The sequence below is a fragment of the Mchenga conophoros genome, linkage group LG18 (genome assembly GCF_057382185.1).
Source record: "Mchenga conophoros isolate Kocher_MC1m ecotype Shallow Benthic linkage group LG18, M_conophoros_male_GT1.1, whole genome shotgun sequence".
In the NCBI taxonomy this organism is placed as follows: Eukaryota; Metazoa; Chordata; class Actinopteri; order Cichliformes; family Cichlidae; genus Mchenga; species Mchenga conophoros.
Genome location: NC_140543.1, coordinates 21,647,654 through 21,671,102, shown reverse-complemented (window position 1 = coordinate 21,671,102; position 23,449 = coordinate 21,647,654). Strand labels below are relative to the sequence as shown.

The following is a 23,449-nucleotide window of genomic DNA, read 5'->3' as shown; positions in this document are numbered from 1 at the left end:
ATGACAAATAAAATAAAAGAAATAAAATACTGTAAATGAATGAGTAAATTAAAGCTCATGCAATTTCTAGAGGGAAAATATTATCATTATTTTAATATAAAGCGAGAAAATCTAAATTTACGCTAAGGGCAAATAAATACATAAATAACTAAAACAAAACAAAACAAACAAAACAGCAGAAGCATGAGAATATTTTGTTTAAATTGCAGTTTATATTCTAAGTAAGGGAACAATATTTGATGTATTCACATTTGTTCAAAAAAACCTAAGGCATCCATAACATCAATAGAAAAATAATTATATACATTTAAAACGTATCACATCAGAATGATTAACTTTTTTTATTTTCATGTATCTGATGAACAACACCAAAGTACATGTCTGAACAAACATAACAAAGATAATCCCATTACATAAAGCTGGCATCTGGGAGAAGTTGGGCAAAAATTCAGCAAGTTCCAGGTGCAGTTACTGCAGGGGTCCATATGGTGTCATTTTTTCATTTTATTTATTTTTTCTCTTCACTAGCTACATGGCTTTTCGTTTGTTCAATTCACAAGCACCCCCTTAGAATAGACAAATGTTTTAGTCACAACAAAAACAAAGTTGAACAAATCGGACATGATCACTACTGACAGGAAGTCCAGCAGAGAACAAACTGAAAGGGGTCAAAGGGACGCAGTAGGAAAGTACCCTCTGAGGTGCTTTTGCATAAGTGAAACTGACCAAAATAAAAAATAAAAAAAAATATAAAGAGGCAGAAATCTCATTCTGACATAGCTGCTTATTAAGGATATATATTTATATATAACAGTCTGTACAGATGTTTTGAAACATGTTTTTGTTAGAATTAGCTCTCATGGTATTAGCGAAAAATGCTGTGAGCAGAATTTCAGTTCATTCAGTACTGAAACAGTTTATCATGATGACGGACCAGCTCCAGCTGCAACCACGACTGTTCATCCAGTTTGCTGACACCAGGCCCAATTTTTTTTGCACTCCAAAACACATCTAGTACATTTGACTTCTGTAATGCACACATTTAGATACATATCCTCTTTTGCTTTGCAGTTGGTGTACTTACTGAGCTTTATGCGATGCTTATGGGGTAGCATATTCCTCTAAGTTTTTGTTTCACCTACACTGAGAGTAATTTCAACAAACAGTATGTTGAAATTAAATAATGTTTTGCTTCTTCTGAATTTGTGGTTCAGCACCTCCTGCAATGTTTGTAAGAGTGGAAGAAGTTTTCACACTAGCAATTATCTCACTGGATCCTTTGTCTTTGTTTTGTTTACTCCAGTGGCTGGCTACTTTAGCTGTAGCATGCATGCTTTGTCAAGTAGCTCACTTTACGCTAATGAGTACTGGTTGAAGGAGCAAAGCATAACACATTACATAGTCACACAAACACACACACACGCACACACATACATAGTCATACGCACACGCAAGCATCTTGGGCACACCCTGTGGTGCCATGGCTGTGAAAAGTGAGCTTTGATAAGCTTTGGGAGCATAGTTCACTAAAACATGTCCATCCTAATGGTGGTAGTCTCTTTTACTATGTGGACGGTTGCCTAGTATATGATCCACCTCTGAGGCGATGCCTGCTGTCATCTTTGGAATCACCTAAAATGAACATGACATAGGAAAAGTACTTCATGATAACGCAGTGCCTCAAGACCAGCTAATGAAGAGATTACACTGACATGATGTTGTACCTGAATGGCTCCCAGGTTCTCTGTGAGCTGGCTTGGACTGGAGGACCCCAGAAGCACTGAGCTCACTCCCTCGTTCCTCAGGCACCAGGCTGAAGATCAGAGAAAGGAGAAATCTCAGACTTGCAATGAGGTATCAAAGGAGAAAGAACTTCCAAAGACATATATTTGCTTTGACAAATAGACGCTATCTGTTACCTATGGCTAGCTGTGGCAAAGTGCATCCAAGCTTCTCCGCAATATGAGCCAGCTCTTTTAGTTTGGCTTGCTGTTTTCTCCCTTCCTCACTCACGATTTTCTCTCTCAACCACTGGTATGGCTACAGGAGCAGTGAAAGCAGATGTGTTAGATTTACATGCAAAGATAGGCAGATGATTATTCAGTTCTTGTATTGCTGGATTTTTCTGTTGCCTTTGACACAGCTGATCATAGTATCCTGATGTATAACTTCACTTAACATCTCTAGATCAGGTCTGGATTTGTTCCCTTTCTGTCTCTCTCAGTTGCTTCCGCTAATTTTGTGTCCTCAATTAATGAAACTTTATTAATCCTGCAGGAATTTCGTACATTATGTGGTTGACTGCTCCCACACACAAATAAACATTAAACAAATAAAACATTCACTCTATTAAAAAAAGTTCATTAATCATAAATACAAAATATATTAATTAATAATAATTAAAAAATAACATTAAAAAATTAAAAACATCCTGATTGCTATGGAGACCATAAGGTGCTTCTGCACTTTTCTTTTCTCAACCTAACGTGCACCCCTTCCCACCTCCCCTCTGGTATCCTCCTTTGAGTGCTGTGCAGTCTTTTGCTACTTTATCTTGCGGTCTACCCAAGGTTCACTCCTGGGGCCTATCTTTTTTGCCTTGTATATACTTCCACTTGGAAACATCCTGAGTGATTCTGAAGTCTGTTATGCAGATGATAGCTACCTGTACATGCCATTTAAACACCAGAGTGTAACCAAATTATTATCCTTAAGGACCGCATTAATGCTATAAAGAACTGGATGGCAGCAAATGATCTATCTTTAGACTAGAATTAGAATAGAATAATAGAATTCAACTTTATTGTCATTGCACATGCACAGGTACAGGGCAACGAAATGCAGTTTGCGTCCATTAAATAATCCACTTTAAATAGACAAAGTGAATTTCACTTCTCATCGATGCCACCTGACAACTTTGTTCTCAGAGTAATTGAGAATCTTGGGCTCATTTCATCTTTAATTCTCCCATCTGTGAGAATTCTGGCTGTTATTTAGTTTTGATAAGCTAAACATGGCCTGTCTCAAATACACTGTCTCACTGTGAAATGGAAATGATCATATCTACTTTTAGTTTGTTTAGTTTGAACTGACATTGTCCCCAATATCAGTTCAAATATGTAGCACCACAGAGGTCAAATTTAACCTGTACCTTCATCGAGGCCCTGGAGGATTCTGGGATACCATTCTCGTACTTTCCTGTGATGATCCCGCAGGCCAAAGGTGACCAAGAGACCACACCCACACCTGCAAGATCACAGTCACAATTAAGCAACAAGCAAATTAGGCAAATTTGATATTCAGAAAATTTTCCTTAAGACCTACCTATCTTATGGTAGAGCTCTGGAAGATGAGTTTCCACTTTTTCCCTCTGGAAGAAATGATACTCTGCCTGTTCACACACTGGTGGGATGAGATTGAACTGCCTGGCCACAGAATACGCTTCCTAAATGTGGAGCGGACAGAATGATGAGGATGGCAGAAAGTGATAAGGTAATGTGTAAGACTGACTCTTTGTATTTAATGACTTTTATCGCTCCGCGGTTCTTTGTATAGCACAAGGAAACTGCACATCTTTCACAGCGCTGACAGCTTCAGCAACAACAACAAAATTTAGACACTTTAGTCACTGAACTCTGTTCACATTTGTTTATACAATGCAAAACATCACATGTGAGGCTGATCATCAGAGTCAGTGGTCAGTCAGTTTCAACACTATATATTTTTTCTTTTTAGCCAAGCACATCCTAACCAGGGTTACTGCAGTAAAACTAAACAAAAAGCTACAACTAAAGTGTGAAGTTAGCAGAAATAAATTATAAACGATAATAGCTGAAACAATGTTATGTACTCACAAAACTATCTAAAAGATTTTCTTTTTTTAAATATAAAGGATATTTTCATTGTAAATGGTACATCTCTTTATTTAGACTTCAGCTAATTTAAAAACTACCTTCAATGAGTGATTCATTTAAATTGTAATATCTATTTTGAATGGGAAATTTTTGCCCCTGATAAAACACTCTTTACATTTTTTAATGATTAAGAAAACTGAGGTTACCACAAGATAACACTACGGATTTTTAACACAATACAAATCAAACCACTCTGGAAATGAACTGAAACAAGACTAAACTGGACATTGAAATTGAAACAAGTAAATAAATTAATTAATGAAATCAAATTTAAATAAAAAAATTATTCTAAAATATATAAAACATAAAAGTGATGCAAGTAAAGTTTATAGAGAGCACTGCATGTATTCATGGTAAAAAATCATAACAAGGATTAAAAAGAACCTGATGTACTCTCACTGGCCAATTCATTAGATACACCTGTTTAACTCCAAATATCTGATCGGCCAAATCACATGGCAGCAATGTAATATATTAAGCATGTAGATCTGTTTAGCTTACCAGCTGAAGTTCAAACTGAGCATCACAATAAGGAAGAGAGGTGATTTAACTTTCTTTGAGCATGGCATGGTGGAGTTTTTCAGAAACTTCTAATCTACTGGGATTTTTCCCACACAGCCATCTGTACGTTTTACAGAGTAGGTCAAAGCATCCAGTGAGCAGCAGATCTCTGTGTGAAAAATGCCTTATTGATGCCAGAGCTCAGAGGACTGGTCAGACTACTTCAAAGAAGTCAACAGTAACTCAAATAACCACTGGATTCCACCCATGAAGGCAGGTTTGAAGACAAAAGGGGTTTTAACCCAGCAAGGTGTAACTATCGAAGTGACCAGTGAGTGCATATCAACCTATTACGCCTATTCATTTTTAAAATAAATACTCTGTCCTGGAAAGGTAAATACCTTTTCCTGTCACTCACCATGATCTCCATGGCAGACCACCGTGATGTCCCCCAGTACATGGCCATCCCCTGGTTGATCACATGTGTCATTGCTCTGACTATCTCTGCAAACATTAAAGAGCAGATATGTGCATCATCAATAACTGAACAGTGAATGGAGTCATGCTAGAAATTTGAGAGGTTGTCTCAACAGCTTAACTTGCATTATTTTCACATTATAACATAGAAAGTATATTACAGCAATACTAAATTCAGTTTTTTTCTCTCATCAGGTAATAACACAATTATGAGAAGACTTGCAGGTTCAAAGAAGATTCCAAGAGCTTTAAAACTTTGGTAAAACTGCAGGACAATGAAAAAGATAAGTGGATCCTTGAAGTGTCCAGCCTCTTCTTTTAAACCCATGTGTGAGCAGATATTTTTTGCTGGGGTCACACTACTTAATGAGGCCAAAGGCTGCAGGGTTAAAAGACTCAGCTGCCTGTGCCGTGGAGGAAACCACAGCAAAAATACTGAAGGGGCTGAAGTCAGCAGCAGCGGCCTTCAGTGGTTTGTGTATTTGTGCCTCAGGATGTGGCAGGAAAGTAGCGTTTTTTGAAAAAGTGGAAGAGTTAAATAGTTTTTAATAAAAACCCCTGCGAAGTACTTTCTCAAAGGATATCTAACGCATGAAGAGAAACAGCTATTATTCTGAATGTGTGTGCGTTAAATGCTACCCGCAAACTTTCTAATTACTAAAGAAACCAAAGGCAGTGTGATCAAGTAATTCATGAGATTATTTTCAGTCTGTAAAGGAATTAATAAACCATCTGCCACCTTAGTACAATGCTGCATGCAAAATGTGAAGCAGAAAGGCTGGATATGAGGGTGAGGAGATGAGAGCGCAGAGTGTGATTAAAAAAAGAGCGATTCCTTTTCATCAGTAGTTTTCTCTCTCTAGACCGAAATGTAGCTTTGTGAGAGACAGAGAGCAAGTGTGCATGTGGGTGAAGCAGGTGGGAGGGTAGAGGAATAACAGTACATCTGCTCCAAAGGGGATGGAGGGAGGAAGGGAGGGAGGGATTTGGAGGGATGTAAAGATAGAAGGAAAAAAAATGCTGCGAACCATGTAGCAACCTCAGAGGCACACACAGTTAATAACAGTTTGCAAATACACGTATAATCCATCTCAATGCCGGGAGGGGAAAAAAAAAGATGACACCTTGATTCATTGAAACGTTCAAGTCTTAACATAAAGTTTCTTGCCACAAGGGCTCGATGAGTCATCAGCTCCAACAGCAGATGCCACACTGATCCTGTGCTCAGGTGAGATGTGCTGCAAACACCATTGACACCCCACTCACAAAAAAAAAAAAAAAACCACACCGCAGTGTTTTCCTGGAGGGTGATGTGGGTGAAGCTGTGGGCAAAAACACGCAATGAAGAGCGCACACGTGAAAAAATGAATGTATGACATCAGTGTACAATTTAGATGCCGAGATTGCATTTGCACAAATATGCAGAAGCCAATTAGCCTAGCACGCAAAGAACAGAGGAAAAGGGATATAGAAACAGGCTCTGCGCAAAGCTAACAAAATCCAAGTAACGCATCTCAAAGCATTCTCATTAGTACAGAAACATATCAAACTTAAAAACTGCTTGGCTGCTAGCCAGAGTTAGTCAGCAACACACCCCAAGGTCTGGAACATTGGCCAGCTTCAGCCGGCAGGTATCACAGTGCAGCACAGAGGGTGTAAGAAAGCCTCCAACTCCCACTGATATCCATATTTGTCTGGGCAGGTATCTCTGAGGATGTCATTTCAGAGAGTTTCTTTATAGTGAGGCGTCTAACAGCGGGGACGTAGAACACAACTAAAAATATTGCTCATTTATGGAAATATGTCACATCACAGGAGATTGTCAGTGACAGATGAGACCCGTTCTAAGTTATACGACTGTGGAAAAAAAGCGTGGGGAAAGAAATAATAAAGATACGTTTAGTAATGCTGAGTAGGTGAGATCATTTTCCATGCTCTTCTTCTGTAATGAACAGGTGAGGAGAGAGAGGTGATGTCCTGGCACTTTGCATTGCTAGCTAAGGGGTTCATGTTCAGTGTGCTGTGGCGGTTTCATTTCATTTGCTAGAGAATAAAACTCGGCTGGAAGGACTGATATAAAATCCTTTTACTGATGCCATGTCTTCTTCGCTCCTCTGTCTGTCTGCCTCTGCATTCTGTTCTTTATTCAATTGGTCTGGGGTATTTTCATATTCAGCTTATTGAATGGCTTCACTCCTCTCTCAAATCAAATGTGATTCTGAGTGACTGGGTACCAATGTTGCGGCTGGATTTGGGCGAGTTATTCTGCGAGCTACCCTTGTACCTATTCATTCAATGAATTGACTGTGGCACACACGCCCCTCCTTCGAGAACCTTCTTGTCATATTCAGCTGGAGAAAAACTCACATAGCGTCTCATCACTTTGACAGCTGCTCTAGTAAAGAGCAGTCAGAGAAAGGGGAGACAGAGTCTTCCGTGAAGGAAGAAGTTGTATATTTGCAGCACGCACTTGGTCTGTCCCTGCTGTTGGACTGGATACGAGCCAAAAAGAAAGAAAGAAAAAGACAAAAGAACAAGCAGGGAGATGACACGGGTGCAGAAAAGCATGACTCGATGGAAGAAGAAAAGCAATGATTATAACAAAGGCAGACTCTGCAGCCATGACATCACTTTTTTGGTCCCCACGGGGACGCAAGCTGTCTCACACAAAGTCGGAAGCAGTTAAAGTCACAAAAACAAATGCAAACGCAGATGGATGCAGATTCACCTGTTCAGTGGCATATTTGAAACTAGTGCTGTTTTGCTGTTTGGTGTTTTTGCTGTTAACGCAGTTAAGGCTTTAGCAGCATGATGTTGGAGTGTCAGTCACAGAGAGATCTGCTAAACAGTCCCTTCATGCACAAGGTTCATCCTCGCTCCCTCACTCTCAAGTTTTTAAGGATGACTGATACCCTAACAATGATTTAGAAGGGTAGCCATGCTCCTTTGTATTAAATTATGAAGCAAACAAGACCAATTTCTCACGCTGACTAATGGGCCAAATGTGCTGCAGAGGTGATAAAAGCCTGCCTGCTTTACATTTGTCAGGATATATTTTTCAGCTGACGTCTCTCTCTCTGTTCACTTCCTATCATCTTGTCAGACTCTCAATCAGATCACAGTTCTTGACATGAGCTGAAGAGACTTCATCTGCAGGGGGCAAAAGACTAAAAGGTTTGATAGAGAAGGCTGCGGGGTCTGCCTGCTAGTCACCAGCCACTGGTACCAGTGACAGCAAGGACCCTGGAACGATCGCTATGACAGACAGGCCTCCCACAGTCTGTTGGCTCCCACGGGTGGAAGCGAAGGGGGAAGGAGGAGGGGGGTAAAGAGGAAAGAATGGAAAATATTTCAGTGAGATCAGTGCGCCTCCATCCTTTCACTCAAATACTACCTGTGGTTTGAGAGTTTGTGTGGAAAGACAGAAAAGGGGCTCAAGTATCTGTGATGCCCACATGGCAAGGGAGAGATAATAGAGTAAGAAACTGGAAGTGTCTAAAAGAAATAAATGGTGGTAACATAAGGTAGATGTGTGGGAAAGGAAGCACAAGAGCGTTAAAGAAAAATAGCACTCAGTAGGGCTTGTATCTAGTGAGACCAACCCAAAAATACACCAGCTTCCCCCATAGGGGCCGGATAATCCTGCTTCTGAAGAGCAGGGAGGGCTGGGAGCGGGTGCAGTTTGGAGACCCTGTGGAAGCTAGCGATCCCGCTGAGACAGAAGAGAAATAGAGGGAGACTGGTGGACTAAAATAGAGGGAAGAGAGACGAGGAAAGATTGTCATATTACTTGTAATATGTTCGGGGATATGTCAGAGGAAAAACACATAAACCTGACCGCAAAAACAAACCCCCCTTTTGGTCAAAGCCAAAGGCCGCCGGTCCAGTACGGGCAGCGGCTTCATCAGAATTTCTCACCCTCTCATGTTACAGAACAACATGTATTGTCGCTGGCTCAACTCCCCCCCAACAGCCCCATGAAGTCTGGGTTGGCAATCACTTACCCTCCATGGGGGTATTGGTGTCTGTCCGGTTGGCAAAGACCACATCCACATACTCGAGTTGCATCCTCTGGAGGGAGCCCTTTAAACCTAGAGTGAGAAGACATAAGCCAGGTTTAGAGAGAGAGGTTTGGGTTCTAATAAAAGAAGACAGTTAATAGGAACCATGAGTCCTGGGTGTCCTTCTTATAATGGTGAAATAAATGGGCATGTGCAAGGATACATAGAGTGTGACCTACATCTGCAGAAAAGAGAGATCATTTTTTATTTTCACTTTTTAGCCAACACCGCGACAGCGACATGCTTAGCTGGTAGGGGTGCCAGTTTCAAAAGAACAAGGGATATTCAAATGCATTCAAAAGTCACAGTTATGTCAGGTAAAAGGCAAAAACAATAATAATAAGGTGAAGTGGCTCCTGGGGGGTTTGAGCTCAACATGTTCGTAAACATGACAAAGTGACAGTTGGCCACATGTGACTCAGAGCCTTCCAGCTGCATCTGGCCTGCTGCAGCTTTGATCCAGCTCGAGGAGGCTTTGTGGCCATTTAAAGACAAAGGACACGGCTCAGTTTTCGTTTTTAGTTTTGTTAATTTGCTTTCGTCATGGCCGTCATCCTGACTTGCTGCAGCAGAAGTCAGCTCCAGTTGCAGTAATATAATAATTAGCTATGGTAGTACTCTGTATGTTCCAGTAAATATTGACAGTGTGAGCATGAGTGCTAAACAGATGATTGGAATAAGCCATAATTTATATCAATAATCTTAGTGGCACATTGTAGTGTCAAGATTCACATAGTTAAACCTTTGGATGTTTTTGTTGCCCTTTTGTTTTAATAAAATAAGAAAAGATGATGTTTGAAAGAAAATTTTTATAAATGAAAATGCTGATTCGTTATACTTCAGGGCTTAACAGGCTGGTAATTAAGAGATGTGGGTCCAAATGCAGGACACAGGTAGTCAGAAATAAGTCTAAGCAGAATCCAGAACCCAAAGAATGACAAAGTCCAACCAGAACCCAAAACAAGAAAAGATTAAAGATCCAAACAAAAGACATGAACACACAAACATGGAACTAACGCAGACTAGCTGACAGGCATTAAAAGGGGGACCTAACTCAAAAGATGAATTAGTATGGTGTCTACATGTAACACATGAATTATTTTAAACTATATCTTCTGGCACTTTGGTTCTAGCAGCCTACTGCAAAAATACATATTATGAATACACATTCCAATTCCTTTAGTTTAATCTAGAAAAAAATGCCAAAGATAACAGTTTCACAGACATAAAACTGTATTATGTATTAAACTGTACAGCAGATGAACAGTATCTGAAAGTCATGTCCGGTCAGAAATAGACTCAGTGGAAGAGTGGCTGCCAAGATGGGAAATGGGGAGAAAAGGCTATGATATATCTGAAAATCAGTAGCAACAGGTCTTATGGAGTAAATCCAGAGTGTATCCAAACTTTCTGTTCAAACCATCATCACTTTGTACGGAGGACATCAGGATAGAGGTGTAACAGTGAGTGTTTACAGGCATCTGTAAAACACGCTGGAAGCTCAGTCATGGTTTGGGAATTCATTTCACTTCATTTTGTAAAACTTACCAAAACTGACAGCACTGTGATTTTTATCCACAGTGCAATATCATCTGGCATCTGATTGGCAGTGGCTATATTTTCAGCGTGACAGTGAATGAAGATGCCAATGCTGTTCACTCACAAAGTTTGATAGCTTTACTTAGCACTTTACTCTGATTTCTAAAAATCAAACATGCATATAAAAGATGTATAGAACACATTGCTCACTTCACAGGAATAGCTGTAATCAATACATATTTTCTAATTTAATTACTGTCACAACTACTCAGCTGTAAGTTTTATGCACCTGCCACCATTTTCACTGCACAAACAGGAATCAGTTTTGATTCAAAATTGTAATTTATAAGGTTCAGAACTATTTTCAGAGTTAATCACTGTCAAACCAAGCTCGCAGGCACCTTCTCTTAGATAAAAAAAAAAAAAACACCTGTGCAATCCTTTCTTATTGTTACATAAATAAATGCTGCTGGCAGCTGGTGGAGGAACCAAACAATTCAAAGCCTAGAGCCTGATCAGAAAGACGAGGGATCAGAGGAAAGGTCGCACTCAGTATTTGTTAGAGGAGTAACACTGTATGCTGAGGAGAGGATAAGTGACGGCAACAAAGTATTGCGAGCAGATCGGCCTCCACTCACGCACACACACAGAAGACCAGATGAAAGAAGAAAAGCGCACACAAGAGACTGTCGCACAAGACGACAGGAGAGTAACAGGGAGTCGAGGCAAAAGACACTCTCGCGCTTTTGAGTAAGCGCGTGTGTGCGTGGCAGATTAGTACCACAGGCTTCATCATCACCCACTAATCCCAGCTGAGAGTTATACTCTCCCTCCTACCATCACAGTCACTTATTCCTTCTTCTGTCGTTTGCACTCCCACAATCCCAGAAACACCCATTACACGGATCCTAATCTGAGCCTGCACCGTCATCACGAGAGGTTTCTGCTGTCTCGTGGATTAGCAGGAGTTCACTGGCTGTGAAAGGAGTCTATTTTTGGATCGGGAAAAAAGATGTGGAACAACAAAGCTACTGTATTGGCATCTGGGATAGAAGAATGCCTTCAATTGTGTTTTCTGTGAAAGAGCCTTATAAAATGCTGAAGCTGTCTTTTTCCTGTGAGGATGACTCTAAAGAGACCTTGATTTTTCTTGCATCGTCACATTGATGCAAGAAAATGTTCTGCGGCTCTCTCTTTCGCTGATCATTAGGTTTTTACACCCTATCATATACACCCCTGAACATCACTTCAGTCCAGTCAAATGGCAGGCCTGCTGTGGCAGCCTGTAGTGAGGAAGATGATGGCAGCAGATGTTTCGCTCAGTCAGTTTATTAGACTTTGATGAAATGTTCCTCTCCACTTATGGCAGGGATGCTGCACCTTTCTCTTACAATTACATGGACAGCCAAATGGATTCATCTTTGCTAATACCGCTTATGCTTCCCCTCTCTGATGTTGGCTTTCACCCCATTTTCTCTTTTGTACTCTCTGTCCTTCTCTTCCAACCCTTTCTTAGCGCATTCCCCGTTTCTCGTTTGGGGGAGAGTTTCTGCAGCTGCAGTGAATGTTAATAATGTGGCAGAGAGCTGAGTCACTGCAGGAGGTGCATTGCGCTGTGAATCGGATGGCAAATTGTTTGGGAAGCGGGGTGGATCGAGCCAAGGGTATGAGAGCTAAAGTTTATTGTTATGAGTCTCATCAAGGCCCTAGCTCTTTTTAAAGGGGCTGACAGGGGAGACAGTCTGGACAGCACTATTAAATGATGCAACAGTTTCCTAGACAGACACCTGTGGAGGTATTACAAGAAGACGATACATCTGCGAGTGCCTAATGCACCACTGGTTAGTACGGCTTTCAAATTCAGCTGTGTTCATATCAAAAAGGCGAGAAGCGACGGAGGCTGGAACAAAGAGGGATGAAGAAAAGAGATAAAAGAGGGAGATTAGAGGAGTGCAGCGGGGCTCCGACTGGTGGGGTGATGTGAAGGACAAAGCAGAGGGAAGGAAATTGACTTGTTACCTTCAATGATGTGTTTTCTGTTGAGGCCTCTCTCTGTCTCCGCTCTGCAACAGGAGGGAAAGAAGTACATGTCAGGGGTGTCAGCGCATACTCTTCATTACTTCACAGCTCTCGCGAATTGAAGCAGCTCCAGAACAAACTTTGCAGTTTGTTTGCAGTGTCTGTCCTGATCACCTCTGATTTTTCTCATGGCTTCTCACTGAGCACAGAAGCAAATGCCTGATTTTTCTGTGCCTATTTAGGACTTGTTTAGACCAATAAGGCCAGCAGGTAAATTGCAATCAGCGCACAAAGTAATTTAGAGATAGCATGCAGAGTTTTTCCCTCGTTTGTCTGATTTCAGTCTATGATTTTCTTTGACTGCAGCACTACTCAGTATTATATTTATATAGCAGTACTTGTAGTTTATGCAACACTTATTCCATTTTCAACTTTAGACTGCATCATAACACTGTGTGATACAGTGTTATGACACTGCAGCCACCTATTGCTCTGCAAGTTTTGCAGTGAGTCGGGATAACATAAAGCTCCTTTCACGTGGATGTATCAGTATTTTAGAATTAGTACAATTCTGAAAGGAGACAATCTGCACTTTTGATGCATATGTACATGTTCCCTTAAGACAACTGTAGCATTTTTACATTTGCTTAAACTCAACTTTATATTCTTACTGTGTATTTTTACTTATTGTTTGGAATTTTTAAGGATCCATCCATCTTCTTCCACATATCTTATTCAGAGTAGCCGTTGGGCTTTTGCCTATCCCAGCTGTCATAGTTTGGTCGGCGAATTACTCCTTGGACAGGTCGCTAAGCTATTGCAGGGCTAACCCATAGAGACTGCCAGTTTAGAGTCACCAATGAAGCTAACATGCTTGTCTTTGGACTGTGAGAGGAAGCCAGAGTGCCTGGAGAGATCCCACGCACACATGGAGAGAAGATGCACACACTATACACAGAAGACCGTCTTGCTGTGAGTGCAGTGGCACTAACTACCACACCACCGTGCTGCCCCAGTTTAGGAATATAGATATTAAATGGGTCACTATGTTCAGCTGGTTGATAAATTGTCAGACATGCATTGCTAAGTGTGTAGTGTAGCCCACACATCATTTCTGGGAGTTGTTTTGCTAAAAACAGCTGCTGGTTCATTTGGAAATGACACTGGTAACAGTGGCGCTAACTGCTTTCCAATGACTTGTCTGTAGGCTCACTTGTGTTTACTCAGGCACTTAAAGATTTTCCCCACCCCTGCATTTTCCTTTTCCACTTTGTTCCTCTCGTCTGTTTCTGCTCCAGCGTGTTTGTTTTTGTTCAGATGCCCGCGACTTGCCTTACTTCTCGCCTTGCTTCATTTCACACTTTCGTTTTCTTCCTCCCTGTTTCCTATGGTTTTTCCAGAGTGCTTATGGGATATAAACGCACTTCAAACACAATGCATGCCATCCTTCCTCCATGTTATTGTTACTTTTTGTGCAAAAGACTGAAGAAACGCCATAGAGAGGAAATATGAATCTTGCAAATATCCAGGCATCCTGGGGTGAACTGATGTTTGACAAGCGAGCTGTGAGACAGTCTCGTAGCTCACTCAGCTGGGGGTTAAGCAGTTGTTCTTTAAATCCATCTGTGTTGGAGAGATTTGAAATACCTTGACAGAATTCAGAGAGGATGAGTTTTAATTAAATTTACACAATTGAGGCTTGGCTCTAGTGTTCTTAGCCGTGTAAGAATAGTCAAACAGTACGTGGATGTACCCATGGCCAGAAGACTTTTAGATACAGATGGCTACTAATGCAGACTGAGAATATTTTAGCGTGACAGCAGAAGCAGCTATGACTTTGGGCAGTTTGGCAAGAAAGCTGAGGGTGGCTAGAAGAGTAAGGAAAAGGGGTTGAGACATGCTGTCATTTTGTCCTCCACATCTGTGTCCTTGCGCTCTGTGTCATCTGTGTCACGCTCGCTGCAGCTGGAGGCAACGTTTTAAAGAATAGGCTCGTGTATGTGAGATGGCCTGACTGTCTGAGAAAGAAAACCCACCTGCTGGACACATGGATAAATATGTATGAACACATACTTACTTTCCTCCCCAGTACAGCTTTGTGGTGATCACCAGACTGGATCTCCTGCAGGAAGACCGTCAGACGCATCAAAAGACCATTAAAAAAAGGTGTTCTCAAAAAGATGATATGTATATGACCATACCTGCATGTGAGCATGATGAAATCTGCCTATGTGTACAAATCAGTGCAATCAACTATATTTATGTCAGCTGCCTTCCATCCTACACTGCACTTCAAACATCGAGTAAGTCATAGAGTATAATGACCACAGGGTGACTCTTTTTTTCTTTGAATTCTAGCAAGACAGCTCCCTCACTATAACCCACCCGCCATGCTTGAATGATCAATAATTTAAACAGGTCCACAGCTGAGGTGAGGTCGGGCAGAGAGCTGGCGTGAGCAGTTAAAAGGGGTGACGCGCATAACTGGGTTTTCTCTCGGCAGTGCATGCAGCAGAGCGGAATATATGTTTTCTGTGGTGGAGCTACAGTTCACGCTCACCAGCATCTGTTTTGATTTGACATGAGCAAATTTGTCAAGTTTACACTTTCATTTAATGAATTGATTTATATAATATATCAAGTGAATTAATGTTGCTTGAAAATTTTCCACTTAACGTGGGAGGCATGGATGCATGTTCTCAACATTGAACTAACTAATGTCACCAATACACAAAGCTTGAAAACAGATAAACACAAACATTTTGTGCATTTTGTACACCAGAATTATTAGGCTGCTTCATGTGGTTCGCTAACCATGCCTACCTCCACTAAAAGCATGTTTGAAATCATTTACAACAAGGGTCCCAGGATAGAACTGAGGGGCTGCAATTCAACTGAAGGAATAAGGAAGAAAATAATAACAATTACTTTCTACCTAATCTTTTTGCACTATTTTGGTTTGCAACTATAGGTTCCTACAAAGTTAACAACACTTGCTCATCGGTATATTTTAGCAGATTTAGGTATTAAATGCTAAACCTCAAAACATGCTTATACTGGGATAATATCAGGACATTTACAGTAGCAGTAAGGATGCTTATGTTTTCATGTTTATCTATGAAAACATCTCGCTAATTACTAGCCAAGTGGTAGAACAAATCCTCCAGAAATGGAGAAGGTTTGCCTTCTTAGTAAAAATTGTTGCCCAGAGCTGCAGCCAACATGTGTCAAAAGATGAAACTTTTCCTGTTTGTGTCACTCTTTTATGCTGAGAGACTAGCTAGACAGTATTTGGCCGTCACTTCCATCCAAACTGTAGATGACTGCAGCTGTTAGTGACCAAGGCAATTACAGGGAGGTGGGACACAAGGGAAAAATTGGGGCCATTGACTGGTCCCTAGACCTGTGTGACTGGGGCTTTAGCAGTCATTTTCCCACCAGCTGCCATCAGCTTCCTTTTGCAACCAATTGGGGAATTCAAATTTTTCCCACATGACAGGTGGTTGCCAGATGGTTACTCACCAGTCTCAAGGCTTCTAGGCCTATGTGACTGGGGCCTTAGTCATTTAATCCTGCACTCTCAGCATAAAAGTCCAAAATGGCCAACAAGCTGTGTCTGCAAAACCTCAGTAGAAAGTCTACGGGAAAATGGAGCTCTGCCAGGACCTCTGTAACGCTGCCGCTGACTTTATGGTCTCGGTTGCATCAAGTTTATTCTCTAAATTTTGGCACTCATTAGCTACCAGCTTGTGACTGACAAATCGGTAGCCGATGAGCGTGGAATTTCGCAGTAAAATCTGGATTCAAAATGACAAGTGATGGTGAAATGACTCATCTTGAAGCTATAGTCCATGAGGATGCATGGGGACTGCTTTAGGTGCCAACAGTTTTGTTTAATTCTTTTATATTTCAAAAAGTAAGTGCTCCATATGCAAGGACAGTTTCCCACGTGGAGGGACCTTTGTGATAAACTGAAGTGCCAGCTGTGAATCAGGTGTTATCACCCATGTCAGTGCCTGTTAACTCTGATGCTCTTGAATGGTTGAAAATCCCTGGAACGAAGCTCCGAAATCTTGTGGAAAACCCTTTCACAAGAGCGAATGCTCATATAGCAGCAATTTAAAGCCTGTGAATTTTAAATGGCATGTGCTTAATATACACACACCTGTTTGTGAGATGTTTGCGTTTTGGCATGCTGTATGTTCAGCGATACAGTGCATATGCAATCAAAAACACATTCTTGGATTCTTTTCGCTTTGTTGAGACACAACACTTTACCTCCAGCACTTTTTCTTGATGATGTTTCCCAGGATTATCTCTGCTCTGTAAAGAAAAACACAAGAGATAATATAATTAGATCCCAGACTTCCAGTTCTCTTGCAGCATTGTAAGTGTGTTATCTGCCACAAATCTGCACCATGAATGCCTGATTAAAAATCAGAAGGAGCCCAAGATAATGGATAAATGCCTCCTGTACTGTGCGCCTGAATTTCACCAGCGACCTTTAAAATGAATATTCATCCCCGTAAAACTCCACTGTGCTCCGCATTATTCACACAGACGATGCCCAGGCGAGGTAAATTGAGCTGTGAACATAATGCGGAGCCTCCAGTGTTGAATAAGATTATGTAAATCACTTTAGAGTCACAGCTACCTTTCATTTTTGGCTTCCTCAGGTGCATTATTCCTGGTCAGGGCCTAAACCTTGTTAACATCTTTTGTCCTGTGGAAGAAAAAAGCTAACAGGACCAAAAGTAGTAGTGTGATTACAAATGGGAGACATCACTCACTTCCCCCCGGAGTAGACCTCGGCTGTGTCGAAGAGGTTGACCCCGCTCTCGTAGGCGATAGTCATCAGCTGCTCTGCCACCTGACACAGGCAAGAAAAGTTTCCTCATGAAGCTCAGTGTGGCATAAGGCACTTCTATAAATAATAACCAAATTACACTTTAAAAAGGCGGGAAATTCCCTGAAGAAAGGAGTGTCTGTCTGTTTACTGTTGAAATGCACATCCTCCAGGAAACTGTACAGTCTGCTTGTTGATTAAAGCTGTTTACTGCGCAGTGTATTTCCCACACTTTTTGACCTACTTCTTGCTCTTTATTCAGAGGACGACGTTTGAAAGGCCAGTTTAGTCGTGAGGACCTCCTCTGCCTGTACCAAGCTCTTATTTTGTTTTGTTTGTGCCTCTCTTAGCCCTTGTGTTTTATAAGCAATGATAAGATGTCCCCACTTCAGTATTTTCTCCCATCTAAGGCCAGAGCAGGACACTGGGAGAGGTCTTTTGCTTATCCTGTGAGAGAAATAGGATCTGATTACTTGGCTTTGGTAGAGCCACGAGGGACTTACTGTAGCAGCTTGCCGTGATATTGGGAAATTGATACCAGAATGATAACTGTGGTCTCACACCCACACCATTTTATATCCAGTTACACTAAATTACTCCCATTGGGGCCACAAATTGTTTTTTGGTCTTACTTGTTGTATTTGGGTCTAGCTGAGTCTAAAATAGAGCATGAATAATACTGCATATTTAAGGAGTAAATAAACAATGTAGCCGAAGCTACTCTGATGCTACTGATTTAACTACTCTAAATACCCCAAATATCTTTTTCTGTATTCTTTAAAAAGGAAAATGCTGCAGATTGGGAACGGATATAATGTTTAATAGAAAAATGATCAAGTTATATGTCTAATCTGAGAAAAGGAGGTGTGTCAGCTGATTGATGGATCTGACATGAAGTCTTACCTCGTCAGAGATCTGACCTCCAAATGTTACCCATGTTCCTGTGGGGGGAAAGTCATCGTAAAATATTTGTAACAAACAACAACATAGACGACCTTTTGCATGTAAAAGTCACTCATAGTGTCTTCTAATTAATAATTTGACATTTTTGGCATGGAGACATGACAAAATGCTTTCTGCCCTAAGGCCGTCACAGACAAATGTCACTACAGATTAAAAGAGAAATGACTCCATTATGCCATGTGTACAGATTTGCAGTTTAAAAACAGTTTAAAGGAGAGCAACAAGCATTGTCGTGTAATGCACTGTGTTTTTAGGTGGGATCCTTGAGGTGTTGTAGGGTTTGGGGGGAGTTCCTGTGTGTGTTTGCATTAAACGGCAGACCTATCTATCCATCCATCCACTGCAAACCTGCATATCTCCTGAAGCAAAGAGTAAAAACTTTCACAGGAAAAGTCAACTTGGACTCATGTGTGATTATTTGTCTGGATATTTCTTTTTCTGATTAGTTTCTGCAAAAGGTTGGTGCACACAGGGCATGTTAAAAGCACACCACGCAAGCACACAAAAACACGCACACTTTAATAGATGATTTACACTGTAAAAAAACAAAAGTATTTTGTACTGAACTACCTGTGTGCTCAGTATGATATTGCGCGCACATAGTTGCTTTCAAACTTGTAAATGAAATGAGTCATACCACAGCCTGATCTAAGCATGATTTTTTCCACTTAACATAAGCAAGGTAACCGATGTAATGCAACAAGTTAATAAGTAGAAGCCACGTATTCAAGTATTTGTATCTTTAGATTGACCAAAGCCTGCCCTTTCTGTCTTACAGTGCCATGAAAAAGTATTTGCACGTTTCTTGTTTTCACACTGTAATTTTCACACTGAAATGTTTCAGATCATTAAACAAATATAATGATAAATACAAAATGCAATTAATGTAATGTAATGTGTATGTGTTAGTCCCCATAGGGAAATAGTTCCTCTGCATTTAACCCATTCACCCAGTGAAGCAGTGGGCAGCCACCAATGCAACGCCCGGGGAGCAGTGTGTAGGGACAGTACCTTGCTCAGGGGTACCTCAGGGTAGCCGTTCAGTGGAGTTGAACCCCCGACCTTCCGATCATGGGGCCACCACTCTACCTACTGAGCTATTAAGTTATGATTTCATTTATTTAAGGGCAAAGTGTAAAAAATAAATGTCCCCACCTTTGTTAAAGCATGAAATAACTTTGATTAACCACATGTTTTTCAAAAGCTGAGTTCATTTTCACTTGCCGTATCACAGAGCTGATTACTGTGGCACCTGTTGGATCAAGAAATCGCTTAAATAGAACCTGACTGACAAAGTGAAGTCAGCAAAAAGTCTCAAAAAACAACACGTCAAAAAACAGTCGATAAACACTTCACTGACATCTATTGGTCTGGAAAGGGTTACTATGACATTTCCAAGGCTTTGGGACTCAGTGAACCACAGCGAGAGCCATTATCCTCAAATGTAGAAAATCTGGAACAGTGGTGAACCTTCCCAGCAGAGGCCAGACCGACTCATCCAGGAGGTCAAAAAGGAACAAAAAGAACTGCAGGCCTCACTTGTCTCAATCAAGAGAGGGACTGTGCAGAAATGTCCTCCTTTTTTGATCAGCAGTAAGAGAAAACTGCTGCTAATCAAAAAAGACACAAAGGCTCATCTCACATTTGTGAAAACAACTTGATGACACCTAAGACTTTTAGGAAAATAATCTGTGGACTGATGAGATAAAAACTGAATATTTTTGAAAGGTTAAATCCCCATTACATATGCATAAAATTTATACATCATTTCATACAAAACAAATCCTGCCAACAGTCAAATATGTTGGTCATAGTTTGACAGTCTGGGGCTTCTTTGCTTCTTCAGGAGCTGGACAACTTGCATTAAATGATGGAAACAGAAACAGAATAAATTCTGTCCTTCTCTACCAGAAAATCCTGAAGGAGAATGTCCGGCCATCACTTTGTGTCTGGAAGCTCAAGCTTGCTTGGGTTGAGCAGTAATCACACACGCAAGTCCACCTCTGAATGTCTAAGAAATAAGATTATGAAGGTTTTGAAGTGTCCCATTTCCAGACAGAGGACGTCAGAGGATGGAGTGAGATGCTTTGGCATGACCTTGAACAATCTGTTCATGCTTGAAAACCCTCCAGTGAGGCTGAATTAAAACAATTCTGCAAAGAGTTCCTCCACAGAAATGAGAAAGACTCATTGTCAGTAATCACAAATGCTTGACTGCAGTTCTTGCTGCCAAGAGTGGCACAACCAGTTATTAGGTTTGGGTGGTAATCAGTTTTTCCCACTGGGCCAGGTGGATTTGGATAGCTATTTTTCCCTTAATAAATGAAACCATCAATCTTTGGAATAAATGATGATTTTGATTATCTGAAACATTTAAGTGTGACAAATCAAAATGGGGGCAAATACTTTTTTTTACAGCATTTAACATAAACATTTATTAATATATAGCAGATGTTGTATTAAGGCTGATGAACTGAGAACAATTCCCCAAACTTTATTTAAGCATAAAATTCTTGGTTTTGCTGACCTGAAGCAGATTTCCTGAAGTGGGAACAAAGGCTTCTTTTATACCAATGAAAACTGAATAATCCACACCCTGCTTGTGAAATCCAGTATGCAATCTATTAAACATCTGTGGACTGCACTGATGTGCAGCAATCTTGTCTATACTGTAGACAGACACCCTTAGAGTCTCTGTCCTTCTTTAGTATAGGATGAAGACAGCTATTGTTAGAATTTATCTGTTGTCTCAGTTTTCTCTTGCCTGCTCCTGTCACATAAAGCTTGTCACTATCGCCCACTAATAAGAAATAATTGAAAAGCTGGTGTAAAATCTGTAGCCAAATGCGTCAGAAGTATAACACCAGGCTGGTGTTGGCTCAGCCTGATTTTTTTTAAAACTGGCACGGACCAAAAAGAAGAAAAAAATCAATTAAATTGTTACGTGCAGGTTAGTTTTAAAAACACAGCTGCAAAACTAAGTTATTCAGACACTCTGTATTGAGACAAATAATAAATTACCAGTGCTCCTTTCTATAGAGGAAAGGTGATAAAATAAATGAATGTAATGTAAGAAATAATGCAGCTGAATCTGTAACCAGTGGTCTTTACTCAAGAAAGTAATGTATTACGCATGATTTGTTGTTTCTTTTTCCTTTTTTAACGCATTACATACTTAATTACTACCAGAAAAAGTAATTTATTACAGTATTTCGTACTTCATGTAGCCTTACCAGGTAACAGTGTTAACTTTGGACTAGAATCCGACAAACTTTTTTATTTTATTTATATATCTTTCTTGTAGTATTTAACACAAAATATAAAATATAAAACATAGACATAGCTTCTGGTTGAATTAAGGCCGGTTTAGAAATACCTTAAACCTGCATTCTATCTGAAGGCCACCAGATGGCAATAGATCTTGTTGCAAAATTACTTCTGGTTCTTCAGACGCTGATGCGAAACAGCTTTCTGTCTTGACCTTTGTAAACATTTTCCGTACAGTTTTTGGACTCAGCAGTGACATCACGGTAGCTACGTCTATCTTTTATACTACGCATGGTTCTTCGCTAGCTTTGCATTAGCATGCTGTCTGTGTAGATTAGCGCGTTGCTCTGTCAGCTAGCCACAGAGAGGAGTGAAGTTCTAACATTGAAAGAGGTGAAGTGAAGTGATTTTTTTTTTAATCTTTAATGGTTTTTTTTTGCAGTTCTTCGATTCCTGGTGAGCTCTGCTATCATTCCCTTCCCTATTCCACCCCAGTTGTTAACCATTCATCCCTCTTTGTAGGCAAATACCTCTGCAAAAAGACACAACCGCAGTACCATTAGCATTAGCTGACTTCATTAAGCATTAGCAATAATAATGGAGTTGTTTCTATCCTGAATGCAGTTTGCATTTTAATCATCATCCTCTTGTCCTTTTCTGAAATAAAAAATAATAATGTTCATATCATCACTTCTCAGAAGTTCCCCTTTGTCCTCCTCCCTGTACACGAAAAAAGTCAGCTGATTGTAGTGCTGGAAGAAAAATTATTTTTCTTTCTATTCACCATTTGTGCAGATAATTGAAGAGCCATTGTAAACTAACAACATAATTATAACTGCAGTGTGACTACTATATTTAGCACGGTAATGCATTACATTGCTGCATAAAAATGTGATTAGCCCAGTCTGACCGTCTGTATCCAACACATTAAGGAAAAACATTTTGTTGCCAAGAGTTTGAGGAGAGGGTTATTATCACCCGTGTCTTTACAGTATAGTGAAGGTGTCACCAGCTATTGGTCAATGTAGCTTTGCACAAACACTGGAAAGAACATCTAAAAGGGGACTGTGCCCAGACCTGAAATGCTCTGTATACTTTAAATATTCTCCTTGTTTCCTGTTGTACTCACAGAGCCTATATAAAAGATGGATGTACTCTGGTACAGGACAGCGACGTCAATACTTAGACCTACAGTTAATCTAACAGCCAAACAGCAGCCAAAACCCCTAGTTGCTGAAAAAGTGTGTCCAATTGTATAGAAGTCTATGAGAAAATGGCATTACCTCCCAACTGATCTATGACATCAGCCATAACTTTCCTAGCGAGTTTAAAACAAACAAATAAGCAAAAAACCCCAAAACATCTCAGTTGTATGTCTTTGAATACAACACAAGCTGGCTAAGCTCAGCTCTTATATGAAGCCAGTGGTTGTGCTAAACTAAGATAACAGGCCCCTTAGATTCAGCGTCTAACCCTCCAGAGAGTGAATAACTATATTTCCAAAACTTCCACTGATCCTAATAAAAAAGCTAAAATGACGTGTTTTCATCCTCACAGTGAAATTATATTATTTTGGTTCCTTTCCTCTGCAGAAAACTGGTGCAGGGAGGAATCAATGTTTTGCTCAAGGGCACTGCTGTGTAGCTCAGGCTTGCCGATATAAAGAAGGGAAACGAATTCCCTTTAGCTGATGAATGTTCATTCTCTTCACTACTCCTCCCTCCTGCTCGCTGTGGTGTGGCTTAATCTACAAGTAAAAAATCACTATGATTAACGTAATCATTTACAGTTTGTCTGCTGGGCCTGGGCAGCACCGCTCCTTCGCTTTGTCCCCCTTTCAAGGAACTTTTCCCACACACAAT

The 23,449-nt window shown here is 40.5% G+C and overlaps 1 protein-coding gene across 2 annotated transcripts in view; it reads right to left on the bottom strand.

Annotated features, from left to right (window-relative positions):
* Positions 1 to 322: 322 nt before the first annotated feature.
* kcnab1b (potassium voltage-gated channel subfamily A regulatory beta subunit 1b) overlaps positions 323 to 23,449 on the bottom strand; it is a 43,848-nt gene continuing 20,721 nt past the window's right edge. For both annotated transcript variants that reach the window (XM_085253797.1, XM_085253798.1), the window contains exons 4-15: positions 18,261 to 18,298; positions 17,302 to 17,381; positions 16,790 to 16,834; positions 14,589 to 14,633; positions 12,512 to 12,555; positions 8,897 to 8,983; positions 4,834 to 4,919; positions 3,325 to 3,445; positions 3,152 to 3,246; positions 1,920 to 2,040; positions 1,725 to 1,813; positions 323 to 1,632 (exon numbers count right to left, since the gene is read on the bottom strand). In XM_085253797.1, the coding sequence (XP_085109923.1) occupies positions 1,543 to 1,632; positions 1,725 to 1,813; positions 1,920 to 2,040; positions 3,152 to 3,246; positions 3,325 to 3,445; positions 4,834 to 4,919; positions 8,897 to 8,983; positions 12,512 to 12,555; positions 14,589 to 14,633; positions 16,790 to 16,834; positions 17,302 to 17,381; positions 18,261 to 18,298 (941 nt within the window). In that variant the 3' untranslated portion in view covers positions 323 to 1,542. The remainder of the gene's footprint in view (positions 1,633 to 1,724; positions 1,814 to 1,919; positions 2,041 to 3,151; positions 3,247 to 3,324; positions 3,446 to 4,833; positions 4,920 to 8,896; positions 8,984 to 12,511; positions 12,556 to 14,588; positions 14,634 to 16,789; positions 16,835 to 17,301; positions 17,382 to 18,260; positions 18,299 to 23,449) is intronic.